Raw genomic sequence first — 14,186 nt, 5'->3', positions numbered from 1 at the left:
ACTGACAGCTCAGAGCCTGGAGCCTGCTTCAGATTCTGTGTCTCCCTCTTTCTCTGTACCCCTCCCCTGCTCACACTCTGTCTCTTTTTCTGAAAAATAAATAAACAGTAAAGATTTAAAATAAATAAATTAAAAAAAGATTTTAAAATAAATAAATAAATAGAACTCTGTGCATGGGTAAGGGAATCTGGCCCTTACATATTTGAAGATACATCATGCAGAATTTTTACTGAGGTTTATGGGTTTTGGAGCCTAACCACAGAGGTTTTATTTTATTTGTGCATATATTTCTTCCCCATGTCTTCTCCCATATCATTTGAGATCACAGCCACAACAATCAAGTACATTTAGATTCCTCCCTAGTCCCTCACACCCAAACATAGTAGTCTTATATTTTCAGGAGCATTAAAGAAAAAGGCACGTATTTTTTGAGATAAACATTAAAAATTAGTTGTCAACATAGTAGAAACTCAAAGATAATTGCCATTCTTCTATTTTATACTTACCCTAAGATTGCCAAGCGATTTGTCCTAAGAATTAAATTTAAATGCCAGATTTAGTTCTGTCCTTAAAACTATCTCCATGATGACCAAAAGGAACTTCTAATTTCTTAAAAGCATTGCTTCAGGGGTATTTTGAAGTTAAAGTGGTTATTCCATTATTTGGAATTCTAGCAATAAGATAAAGTGAGAAATTAATGATAGAAAAGCGTTCTTGGCATGTTACAGCAGCAGGTATACCTGTAGAGAAAGGGCTAATGATCAACAAAAAGGTATTTACATCTGTGATATGACCTCTGCTTAAAATTCCAGGTATCTCACTTTTCCACACAGCCTTCCCATCTTCTCTGGTTCATCTCATTTTCTGTATGAAGCCCCACTCATCCTAGCTCATGCTCAAAAGTAGAGCTCACTGGCTCTACTAAATAACATTTCCTCTGTACCATCAAAAACTATTCAGACGTAGAGTCTTTCTCCTTAGGCACACTTAACTTGTGCAGCCAAGATTGCTGAAACAAGGAAGATTGGCAAGGCAAATATATTGGGAAATTTGTTTTAATGCTTTGACTCACAAGTGGCTCTTGAGAGCTCAGAGTTGAAGCTTTTTATTAGTATTTATTCTGGTGCTCCAAGAGTGTAGCAGTTGAGTGTTTAAGAAGAGGTCAGGCAGTCAGATTCTAGCATTAGATAAAGCTCCTTGGAAACCTGACTCTTGTACTTCCTAGCTAAAATTCTGTCTTATTTTCTTTATGGAAAATATTAGTACCTACCTTGTACGATTATTGTGAGAAGTAAACAAAATGTCCATTTAAAGCTCTTAGCACAATGACTGGCTCAGTTACCATATATATGGTGCTCTCCAGACAAGAAGTCTTAGGGAATACACTAAATCAATTCCAGTTCCAGAGGTGCAAAGAGCTTCTTTATCAAAAGAGACATAAAGGTTAATCCTTTCTGGGAAATGAACATTTGGATGGACTTCAGATATTTGATAAAGTCAAAGATGATGACCTCGTAATTAGGAAAGAATTGCTTATTATAGATGTGGGAAATGATATTAAAGAGAGCAAAAAACATAGGAGAAAAAAAGGGTACTAAGAGTTGATTGTTATATAGCAGGTCTGAATAGAATGGAAGCACAAGACAAAGAGAGGCAAAATGGAAATATTCGTAGGAAGTTCAGGGGGATGAATAATCTTCAGTGAAGTGGAAAGCACAGAATGAGGCAGAGAACAGAGTCTGGTTATTAAGAGAGGCTGGGGTTTTGTTTTGTTTTTGGCATGTGTGAAAGATTTTTTTTTCACCTTTGTAGTTGAAAGTGATTGGCAACAATCAGGGATATATGGAAAAAAAATGAGGGTTGACAGATAGGAAAAACAAGTGGTGAGCACCAGAAGTGAGTCAAAATTGAAAAATTATATAACTGAAATATGGATAATTTGGGATAGAGGCTCTAGAAGTCTAATGTCCTGATAATTCTGCTTGTAACCTGCACCCAGCAGGAGGTAGGACTGGTAATCAAACTTCTTTTTACTTTGGCTACAAAAGTCACAAATAACTATTTGGCCTACATTTGGGAATAACGGTTCCCATCCTTTCCCATCCTGATCAAATGACCTGTGATCCATCATTTACTTCTGTGCAAAAATAGCCACCCTGCTTAATGGAGATGTTTTGAAAGTATTGCATGTTTGGAATAGAACATGTGTTAGAAAAAAAATGTCGTGATGTTTAACTTTTATGACTGTATGTGAATTTGGTTAGTTTCTCTATCAACAACCCACTCTCTGGAAGCAAATTAGGTACTTTGGAAATCTTCCCAAATTGTTTCAAGCTACTTGACTCCCTGTGCTGAGGAAAAAAATTTACTGCTAGCTCTCCAGGACATTTATATGTTGTATGTGAGTTTGTTAGAGTACTAAGCAGTTAATTTTCATTCCCATTTTACAGATAAGAAAGGTGAGGTAGAGGGAATGGTTATTTAATCATAACCTCACAGATGCCCATGTGTGTCCTGTGATTTCATACCCACAACAAATAAATACACTTTCAATGAAACAAAAAAGGATATTTGGGATGTCAGGCAATTTCACAAAGTCAGTTTCAAGCCCAGAGCTGCATGCAGTAAGCCTCCTGCACCTCATGTAGATGCAAACCCATGGCCTATTAAGAATGAAAATCTTTCTGACCACTCTTTTTATTTTCTAATGTTTGTTTATTTTTGAGAGAGAGACAGAGTGTGAATGGGGGAGGGTCAGAGAGAGAGGGAGACACAGAATCCAAAGCAGGCTCCAGGCTTTGAGCTGTCAGCACAGACCCCGGCGTGGGGCTTGAACTCACAAACTGCAAGATCATGACCTGAGCTAAAGTCGGCCACTTAACCGACTGAGCCACCCCAGTGCCCTTCTGAGCACTCTTAAATACTCCTGAAGTCTGAGTGTTCATCTCAGATTGTCATTCGGATTTTATCCCTGGACTTCATTATTACTGGGTGCTTGCAGTAGAGAAGATGGTAATTATGTAGCCTGAGAAACATCCCAAATTAGAAATACCTGAAAGCAAGAATGACACAAGTCCTCAAACTCCATTTCCAAGGCATTGTTAAAACCATCAGGCCTTATTGTAAAACCAGGCCAAGAAGAACTTTATAATCCAAGAAATAACATCTGAAAGGACGATGGTTTATAAAAATGACATTAAAGTACCTGAAGGCCTATTTTGATCTCAGAAGATCTATAAATATGGCTTAAGAGTTAGCAAAGCTGGAACTAGATTATGGGTCTCCAGACTCCCTGTCTGCTAACCTTTCCATTACATCAAGGAAAGCTGCCCAGTGAGGAGGGGAAGGAAGATAGATTTAAAAAATAATCTGAAATCCTTGTAGCATAAGTGAGGTCTTCTGTTTTGGAGAGAGTTTTGGCCTTCCAGTTCCCCATACAATTGTGAGGATTTGTCTGCATGTGCTGGCTGATTGACTGAAAGATCTCCGTCTCAATAAACTGTTAAAAGATCATATGCAAAAGTCTGTCTTGGGGGTTCAGATGAACTGTCTTCACAGCAGGAGATTAGGAGATGTTGTATTGATTTACAATGAGATAAACTGTTGGGCCTTCACTTCAGATACCCACCAGCTCTCCTAATCTGTTATTAACATTATCATCCACATTTTCCACTTATATTTAAACTGAACTCATTGGACAAAGGGTGCTTGTGTTTTGTTTCTCAGGTTGTGGTTTCTCGATCAGGATCATCAACACCTCATGTGAATTTTCGCCTGGATTCCCACCCTGTGTCTTCAGAAGCAATTGTGGAGCACCCATTAAACCAAAATGGCTACACACTGGTTGTTACTGGAAAGAAGGTAAGCCCCGTTCCCACAGGGAGGTTCCAGGGCTGTAGTTTTTCCTGAGTGGATATTTAAAGCATGTATCATATGACCCTTTTTAAGTTTTGTTTTGGTCTTGGATTCACCTCTCCTTTCTCAGGTTATTTCTTGAGTATTCCAGAGATCTTCTGAAGCCAAGTTAAATTTTTATTTAGGAAGACTGGACCAAAGGGAGGTCCTCCTTGTAATGTGTACTACTCCTTTTGTCCTGTATTTCTCAATGAGAAAAACAAACATGCAGAATGAGAATTACAGTTCTAAGGGCAGACTCTAGTGCAGGCTGGTAAGTCCTGAAATGTACATTGGAATCTGACACCAGCCAGCAATCCCTCTTCCCTGAGAGGAGATGCATCTTGATGCTGAATGATGTGTAAACTTACTTAGAATTTCCCAAGGGTCAAGTGTGTTTTCCAGCAGCTTATATTAAACTCTCTTATGTTTTAAGGGGCGCCTGGGTGGCTTGGTCGGTTAAGCGTCCGACTTCGGCTCAGGTCATGAGATCACGGCCCGTGAGTTTGAGCCCCGCGTCGGGCTCTGTGCTGACCGCTCAGAGCCTGCAGCCTGTTTCAGATTCTGTGTCTGCCCCTCCCCTGTTCATGCTCTGTCTCTCTCTGTCTCAAAAATAAATAAACATTGAAAAAAACTTAAATAAATAAATAAATAAATAAACTCTCTTATGTTTTAAAATCACACTTCAGATAGAGCAGAATGTCCCTACTAAATAAAACTTCTAACATTGCATGACAGTACTTATGTTCCCTGGACAGTAATGGTAATGTTTATCACATATGTGCCAACAATAGAAGAAAGGAAGGAATTTGGTTTTTTGATTTAAATCACTTAACCATTATTATATTACATGTTTTTTACACATTGGTCCTATCCCTAGTAGACTCTATACGATTATAGTTACATATATCTTTGGGGTATTTACTTTTCATTTAACAAACCAATAAAAAAACCTCTCTGGAAGCTCTTTCCAACACTTTTCTTCACAGATCACCAAGATCCCACTGAATGGCTTAGGCTGTGAACATTTCCAGTCCTGCAGTCAGTGTCTTTCTGCCCCTCCCTTTGTGCAGTGTGGCTGGTGCCACGATAAATGTGTGCAACTGGAGGAATGCCCCAGTGGAACATGGACTCAAGAGATCTGTCTGCCTACAATCTATGAGGTAGGAATCTGTCAGCTCTCATGTATGTTTTTTGGTAAACATAAATCCCATTGATGAAAAAATTCCGAACTCAGTTTATTCATTTGGCTGTGAGACACCAGTGAAAACACCATCTCCCTCCAAGGTTTTCCTTCAAGGCGGCATTTGGGCACATCACCCTGAGACCTGTACCTGAAGTGCTTGCTTCACACTCCCTAAGTAGTTCTCTCCTTGAGCAGTTGCTCTCCTTTAGTGCTTTGTGAATAAAAGAATGGTGGCTAGTGAGCAGCATGGCTCCCCATTTCCTTATCCTGGGACTTTTCCCTCCTGACTCATTTGACTCAGTGGTTTCCTCACCACCTACTTAATCTACCAGGTGCCCAGAAATGAGCCTCCATCACACACAGAGATCTGCTCATAGAATAACCCAGAATCTTAAGCTGAACCATGCAAGCTAGGGATGCCAGCTATGCAGGAGCAGATAGGACAGAAAGTTTCTTCCTGTCTGATGCATAGATGGTGGCCTTGTCTCATCACACATAAGACTGGAGGTTACCGGGGTGCCTGGTGGCTCAGTCAGTTAAGTATCCATAACTCTTTTTTTTTTTTTTCAACATTTATTTACTTTTGGGACAGAGAGAGACAGAGTATGAATGGGGGAGGGGCAGAGAGAGAGGGAGACACAGAATCGGAAACAAGCTCCAGGCTCTGAGCCATCAGCCCAGAGCCTGACGCGGGGCTCGAACTCACGGACCGCGAGATCGTGACCTGGCTGAAGTCGGACGCTTAACCGACTGCGCCACCCAGGCGCCCCTAGTATCCATAACTCTTGATTTCCGCTCAGGTCATGATCTCACAGTTTTGGGGATTGAGCCCTGCATGGGGGTCTGTGCTGACAGCACGGAGCCTGCTTCAGATTCTCTCTCCCTCTGTCTCTTCCCCTCCCCCGCTCGTGCTGGCTCTCTTTCTCTCTCTCTCTGTCTCTCTCTCTCTCTCTCTCTCTCTCTCTCTCTCTTTCTCTCAAAGTAAATAAACTTAAAAAAAAAAAAAAAAAAAAGACTAGAGGTTACCCCCAGGACAATATGGGAGGCAAGTAGTCATTGAACACTCATGGGTAGCTAACTCTCTCAAAGTTCCTAGAAGAACAGTATAGGTACAGCTGATGACTATACTAACATCTATACTCTGTGAGCCATTTCATTCTTTAATTCATTCCAAAAATATTTATTGAATACAAACCATTCTTTTAGACATTAAGGAGGCACTCTTCTAGACATTAAGGAAATGTAGTTGAACAAGACAAAAGTGCCTCCTAGAAAACTTAGCTTCTACTGATGAACTCAATTGACATTGTAGCCATGCTCTCTAGCTCTTTGCTACCTTGTTTAAGCATATGTTTGGCACTATGAAAATTGTCATGGCATTTTTTTAAATGTCTTCGTCCAAATATATTTTGCTTGAAAATAATTTTCTGGTGAGGACCCGATATGTATTTTCCCTGTCCACATATAGAACAGTTGAACTTTAGTAAATGATTCTTGTGAAAGATTCAAGTTAAAGGTCTCGGTCTCCTGGTGCTAAGCCCAAGTAAACAAAGTGTGCAAGTCAGAACGAGAACCACCCCCCCTGCCGAAGTGCATGGCTGTTTTCATTTAGTTACGGTTTGGGGCAAGATTTGTGCAGGGTGACTGGGTTTTAAACCAAATTATTTTCTGTTAGGTGAGACACAGTTATTAAGATTTAGTTTTATCAGTCAGGAATAAACTAGAAGATAGTAAGAAAACAAACTTAAATCTACATGCACTCTTTCTGTTGTCGTTGTTTAGTATATTTGTAAAACCACATGCAATGTTATACTTTTTTAAACACACAGCCTTGGCAATTTGAGACACTAGAAATCTGAACTCAGCAACTCCATGAAAGAGATATGGGAAGAGTATATGTGATGTGTGTGTGTGTGTGTGTGTGTGTGTGTGTGTGTGTACATGCAACTGAATTACACCAATTTCATTTCTTCAAAAGTAGCCAAACTGGTGTTTTAAATACAGAACATGGAGAACCTGTATAAGTAGAACATTTAATTTTGACCAATGTTCTTCCTTTTATGACTCATGAGAGCCATATTAAAATGGTGTTTTAAAATGACTAAATATCTTAGAATTTTCTGGAACCAGAGAATCTCTGACAGTGTTTATTTAAATCTCCCTCCTCTCTCTCCTTTCCTAACTCCACCTTTCTGTAGTTGGTGATTTTTAAAAGGTTGCATTGCATCATGCACAAGTCAGTGAGGCTTGGGCTGTATGGTTAGGAGGAAAGTAGTGCAGCTGAGTCCATAAATCCTTTTCAGTTCATAGTTGTTAGGAAGATTTCATGCTGCACTAGACCGTGACAGTTAGCATTCTTACTGCAAAAAATAATTTTATTCATCTATTTCTTATCTGTCTTAAATACTATGGACACAAAACCCAACTAGTGTATTGTTTTACTTTCTAATAAATGTAAGTTAACCTGCTTTTCAAGGTATGTGATGTTCAGTGGCTGAAATTCTTTGCACTTCCACATATGAGAGATTTCAGGATTGCAAACCCATTATTTTGTTTCACACGTTATCTGATCTCATACTTAAAGAGCAAAGAGAAATGTTTCAGAAAAGGAAAAGCACTTTCCAATGTATTCTGAATTTATTAAGATAAAATTGTCATAACTTATAGGATTGAATTCAATCCCAGTGAGACAATAAAACTATTTATTAATTGATCAGAAGATTCAGATAAGAAGCAACAGCAATATCTTATGGGGCAGGGGGGTCATTCAGGCAAAACACTACCACCACTGTATTTGTGACTTTTTAAGTACTAAAGAGGCAAATTCTAATTTTCCAGGAAGGGTTTGTTGTTGTTTTAGTGTTCTCTTGTATTATCTTGATAGGTTTTGAAAATGTGATCATTTAAATCATTTCCACCTGTTGAAAGGGCATCAGCTGCTTTTGTGGCTGTTTCTCCCCTGTCCAGACAGGTGGGAGATCTGCGTCTGTGGCTTTAGGCTGGACACTCCTTTCCTTCCCACAGAGTTTCCCTGCCCTTTAGGATAACTCAGAGTTTGCCAGCTCATTGTTGGTTCTGTCCAAAGGTGTGTTGTCCAAAACCACTTCCTTCCTTTTCCCCTGGAAGATTGAACATTACCCCATAAACTAAGGGGGAAATGCTCGCATACTCCACTCTAGCATCTCAGCCCAGGGAAGAAAGCTAAGTTCAGCTGGCCTTTCAAATCCTGATCTACCATCTAGCAGACATTTTTATAATATTCATTTCTGTTTGCCAGTACACCAGCTGAACAACTCTCATTGTGTTTTCTCAAATCATCACCCATTCCATTCCAAGTGATGATGTATGTAGATGACAGAGTTCAGTTTTTACATAGAAAGGGGGGATCTGGGCAGCAGGATCAGGCCAACATCAGCCTTAGACAGCTGTTTTCTATGGGGAAGCCTCCTCCTTAAACAAGGGAAAGGCAGCTGTGTGGCTGCTTCAGGCTGAAGAGAGTCCGGAAGGGTTAGGTGCCTTGTTCTCTCCTACTGGATTTCTAACATAATAATAATAAATTTTTTTCTAGCAGTTCTTATTTGACTAGACATGGACGAGGTAAGTTTTCATGAAAGGCACAACTGTGTAATGGATTTTATGGGTAAAATAGCTATCATAAAAGCATTAAGCTAAGACTTTAAAGAGGTTTGGTAACAAGGGTAAGTTAAGACTTTGGTTTGCGATTATTTACTTGGGATGAATGGGAATGTTTGCAAATTTGAATTTTGCTAAAAGCCCTTCTAAATTGTGAAAGAATCACTTTTAGACTTTTACTAACTGGTCTTTAGCAAACACTTTTACTGGTTTTTGAGTTGTCTCTATGGTGGTGCTATGTTTTCCCACCATTGTACTTTTCCAGCACAATTTACAATATGTCCTCCCCAGAAGAGCATTTCCTTTCTCAATTGTCACAAAGCTGCTGAGGAGAAGCTTATTTTTAACTTAGAAATTTGTTTTGTTTTAATAGTTTTAGCCTAAGAACAGTTGTCTTGTAGACTTCATAAGAACCTACTGCTATCTTATATCGCAGTTGCCAAAGTTTTGGTAATGAACTCATGTTTTACTTTCAACACACCAAAAGTGAGCCTGCAATAATAAAATGATGTATGTATTTAACATAGAACATGGGAGAGAAAAAAAGTCAGCTCTAGAAATGAGATGTAAAATAATGCCAAGAGAGATAATTAGAAACATTGCTACAATACAGATTACATTTGGGGCTCTCTCTAGTTTTGTTTTTTTTTTTTTAATATCTATTTCTAATAGAAATAATATATTATATTTATTTAAAATTATATCATTTTTTAAAAGGTGGGTGTGTCAACTAACCAGCTTGTCTATAGAAAATAGTGACCATATTTAAAGGAGAAAAGAAAAATTCCAAATCAGTAATAAATGTGAATTAACAAGTATAAAGAAATAGATTCACCTATTCATTTGTTAGTGCTTGGCACATAGCAAATAATTTATAATGAATAATGGATGAGTGAATGCCAGATATATATTGAATACCATCTTTGTGTTTGGTCTTATGATAGCTGATGGATGCAATTATGAAAACACTGGACACCAAGAGGTGTTTTTACTGTGTGAATTTCTTCTCTGGGTGGGGAGTACCATAGCACAAGACTATAGCAAACACCCAGCTGGTGCATGGAGCAAGGCACATATTGGTGCTTGGCTTCTAGGGCACATGAAGGATTTTTGATCAGAGTTTGATCTGGAGGCCCCCTAAAGGAGTTATAATGAGAGTTACAAACATGTAAAAGTCTGGGCCCAAACTGTGTCTATTCCAACCTGGAAGATTACTAGATGAATTCACTTCAGAGTGACCCACAAAGACCCTTCATTTCCACCCAGGCTGAATCTGCTTTCTGTCCCATCTCTGGATCTCCTGAAAACAGCTTTTATTCATCAGCATGTTAGGTAATTTTCATATTTGTTCCAGATTCCGTGAAATTTGTGACACTTTTTCAGTTTTTTTGTTTTGTTTTGTTTTTTTAGATAGTGGCAGGATAGAAGAATTTTAGACTGAGGATATATATTTTGTTTGTTTTGCACACAAATGAAGGATAATGTCTTGAATTTTTTTTAAGTTTTCGGTTGTCCTTGTAGGTTTTCCCAACCAGTGCACCCCTGGAAGGAGGAACGATGCTCACTGTGTGTGGCTGGGACTTTGGATTCAGGAGGAATAATAAATTTGATTTAAAGAAAACTAGAGTTTTCCTTGGAAATGAGAGCTGCACTTTGACCTTAAGTGAGAGCACAACAAATATGTAAGGATCTTAAAATGTTTTGCTGGGGTGTGGTTGGAAAACAGGTTGTGTTTCAGGATGAATGCTTGTAAAATTATCCCAAAAGTCCATGTCTTGAGTTAAAAAAGGGTCTTGGCCTTGTAACATCCCTAGTGGAACTGTTTTGTTTTTAATCCTATTTACTTACCAGGATTAATAAAGAAGAAAGGTGACATTACCTAGTAAAGAAAAGAAGAATCCAGCATCTGGGAGTTTTGAAACCATTTTTGTTACATTTCTTCAGAAATTGTTTGGGTAGATTTGAAAGAACAGCACTGGCTAGGGTTGCTCCATCTTTAAAGTCTTCAAATATAGTCTCCAATGGCTTTTTCTATAAAAATCAGTAAACAGCTCAATATAGACCCTCTCTTCTAAATTCACTTTCTAAACCTCAGAAATGTAGTGAAGCAGCTCAGTCATATTTTTGAGAATTCTTTCTTTCTTTCTTTCTTTTTTTGATGCATTTAAATTTATCTTCAGTTGATATTTATTGGTACTGTAATGGAAAGGTATCTCATTTAGCCATTCCCAAATCCCAGGAGATAACAATACCAGACCTGTTTTACAAAGGTGGGACCTGAAGTACAGAAAGGTGGAGTGTAGTTTAGCAGAGGCAATCCAGAGAATAAGAGCTTAATAGGCCTTCTAACTCAACCCTCCTGATCCAAGATACATCCTTCTTCTGCCATTTTCTACATGTACCTTCTATCAAATGTAAATCCCATAATGAACAGAGAATCCAGAAGTTTTTAGTTATCATTTAGTAATAACAATCATACATTTCAAGTTTTATGGCTGAAACTATCCTATCAAGTCATTATTTTATACCTTGTAGAATTTCTTCCAGGGCACAGAGGTCTAAGTCTACTCATTTACTGAAACTAAAACGTCAAGTAATGTCATACTTGTTAATGGAAAAACAAATCCATTCTAGAAATCTTCCTTGTAAGTTCTTACTCCTTGCATTATATATTATAACCTGTAAAAGTGAAACATAATTCATTTTTCTTCTTTGAATAGTTGTTTAACAAAAATCATATTTATACTTTTTCAAGACTATAACATTATTAATTCAAAAAGAATTATATGGAGGGGCACCTAGGTGGCTCAGTCAGTAAGCATCCAACTCTTGATTTTGGCTCAGGTCATGAGATCATGGTTTGTGAGATCACGCCAGCACAGAGACTGCTTGGGATTCTCTCTCTGCCTCTCCCCTGCTTGTGCACTCTTTCTCTTTCTCTCTCAAAATAAATAAATGTTTTATTTTATTTTATTTTTTTAATATTTAAAAAATAATTCTATGGAAAGTCTGTCACAATTTCATTATTTTTAAAATAATTTAAATACATACATGATACATGTAATTACAGAAATCTGCCTGTTGATATTCTTTAATGAAGAGATTTGGTTTATTTATTATTATCCCATTGTTTCATATGCTGTTGAAATATTTATCTTAAGAATACCAAACATTATGCCTACAATTTTAGAGGATTACACTTAGATTATTATGAATTTTTCAGTTGGTGAGGTCTGCACAGATGAAATTTAACTGTTGCTGTTTTGTCTGTGTGAAGTGTAATAGTACAGAACTAGAAATATACAATTTTTAGCCCTAATGCTTACCACAAAACTCTACTTGCTATTCAGAGTATCCAGCTCATCATAATTTAGAGCTAATGTTCCTTCATATAAAACAGCCAAACCAGAAAAAGCGTTTGGATTTGCAACATATTAAACTTTGGGTTTTTTTCAGGTTGAAATGCACAGTTGGTCCTGCAGTGAATGAGCATTTCAATATATCCATAATTATTTCAAATGGGCGAGGGACAGCACAATACAGTACATTTTCCTATGTGGTAAGTCTAAGCACTACAGTTCTCATGAACTAGGATATTTGGTACCAAATTTGTTTAGTTATAAAGTCAACAAGTTACTTTGTTTTGTTTTGTTTTTATTTCCCATCCAGGATCCTGTAATAACAAGTATTTTTCCAAGTTATGGTCCTAAGACCGGTGGCACCTTGCTTACTTTAACTGGAAAGTACCTTAACAGTGGGAATTCTAGACACATTTCAATTGGTGGAAAAACGTGTGCTTTAAAAAGGTGTTGTGAATTTACTTTTTGTTGTATCAGTTAAGTAGGATTAGTATCTGTACCTAACAAATCAAGAAGAGATTGTTTTGTTTTGTTTTGTTTTTTTGTGGAGGAAAATCAAGATGCATATTATTTACTCCCATACTGACAAAATTTCTTTTCCCATATCCATCTACCTTTTTGCTGACTTTTTTGCCCTTCCATTATGTTTATTAATTCCACTTTTAAGTTTCATCATCCCATCTACCTTCTCTACTGTTACATTACATCTTAGTATCCTAGCTATGCTGTGAGCTGTGAGATTCTGGTAATTGACAGTAAATTAAAATAAACATTTCCATCAATATTTACAATTAGATTAAATCACTTTGGGGAGGTGAGAAACATGGGGGAGATTGGGTTTAGAAAGAAGTTATGTTTCTGATTCTTAGAGGTGAAAGAGCTCAGTTTAATCAAGTACCAAAAAGATACTTTAAAAATTGCTTAAAATCCCAAATGTTCTGAAGTCAAAGATGGCTTGTCTATAACAAGGCTGAGTTTGGGATCCAGTCAAATGTAAATAGGCTGCATTAGAAAGAACTTTTTTCTAGACACATCTGGAAATTCTCATTTAGGAGCCATTGAGTGATATACTTTTGTGCATATAATTCTAAAATATGTATATCTAATAGCTAAGGTCAATTTTCTTAATTTTTTTTGTTCAGTGTGTCAGATAGTATTCTCGAATGTTATACCCCAGCTCAAACCATTCCAACTGAGTTTCCTATTAAATTGAAAATTGACTTAGCCAACCGAGAGATGAACAGTTTCAGTTACCAGGAAGACCCCATTGTCTATGCAATTCATCCAACCAAATCTTTTATTAGGTAAGTAAAAGCTTCTGATGGGTGTAAGAAAATAATGAACATATGGATGATTTGTCTGTCAAATAGTCAAGAGGAACTGCAGTTTTATCTCTGACTTTGATGCGGTTGCATTTCTTTTAAAGGCTGCCTTTCCAATTCAGGAGTGAAAACTACATTCAGGTTCTGAGTACAATTTAATTTTATCATTGCTAGGTTCATGCCAAGAAACATTTTATCCTACTCTGTTACGTTTTAAATGGATTTCAGTGAAATAGTTCAATGCGGCACCATAGTATTTATGCACTTATGTACATGTCAATTCTGTACTAACTTCCGTGTCCAAAAGTAGAATTACCTTTTTTTCCTTCCATTCTTCAGTGTTTTTTTGCTCTGCCTACTTTAGATATAGCTTTTCCCTACACTAGATTACCTTTGAATCAGTATCTCGTTGGATCCAGTTCAGTCTGCCTTGTTTCCATTAATTCTGCCAGTCTAACACAATAAAGTTCGTTTTTCTTTGATTTATTTTTAAGAGAGAGAAAAAATATTTCTTTTGCATACTTTGTGGCTAAAAAGAAAAATGCATTTCTTCAACTGATGAAATAGGAATTTTTAAAAATATTTTCAAGTTAAATAAGTTGTTTCCAAAGAAGAGTTACCACTGAACCTCTATTTGACTTTGGTTCTGACTATATCTTGCAGTCACTACATGTCATTTAATTTAATTTATTTCTTAAAATATTTGGTAGAGAAAGAACCTCTCCTTATTGCTGTGTTTATTTTATTTATTTATTTATTTATTTATTTATTTATTTATTTATTTATTTATTT

At 37.1% G+C, this 14,186-nt stretch overlaps 1 protein-coding gene and 1 long non-coding RNA gene across 4 annotated transcripts in view; one reads left to right on the top strand and one right to left on the bottom strand.

Moving 5' to 3' along the window:
* The window catches only part of MET (MET proto-oncogene, receptor tyrosine kinase), a 126,757-nt gene that overhangs the window by 61,084 nt on the left and 51,487 nt on the right, over positions 1-14,186 (top strand). For all 3 annotated transcript variants that reach the window (XM_040472174.1, XM_040472173.1, XM_040472171.1), the window contains exons 4-9: positions 3,727-3,861; positions 4,884-5,057; positions 10,235-10,395; positions 12,170-12,272; positions 12,383-12,519; positions 13,215-13,376. In XM_040472174.1, coding sequence (XP_040328108.1) covers positions 3,727-3,861; positions 4,884-5,057; positions 10,235-10,395; positions 12,170-12,272; positions 12,383-12,519; positions 13,215-13,376 — 872 coding nt within the window. The remainder of the gene's footprint in view (positions 1-3,726; positions 3,862-4,883; positions 5,058-10,234; positions 10,396-12,169; positions 12,273-12,382; positions 12,520-13,214; positions 13,377-14,186) is intronic.
* Positions 42-980, bottom strand: LOC121028447 (uncharacterized). The gene is made up of 3 exons (XR_005789232.1): positions 781-980; positions 507-670; positions 42-89 (listed from the first exon to the last, which is right to left on the bottom strand). It is a non-coding gene; the product is annotated as an uncharacterized LOC121028447 (long non-coding RNA).

Source organism: Herpailurus yagouaroundi, unplaced genomic scaffold (genome assembly GCF_014898765.1).
Source record: "Herpailurus yagouaroundi ecotype Mexico unplaced genomic scaffold, PumYag 100, whole genome shotgun sequence".
Lineage (NCBI taxonomy): Eukaryota > Metazoa > Chordata > Mammalia > Carnivora > Felidae > Herpailurus > Herpailurus yagouaroundi.
Note: the sequence above shows the minus strand (reverse complement) of the source record. Positions and strands in the feature narration are given on the sequence as shown.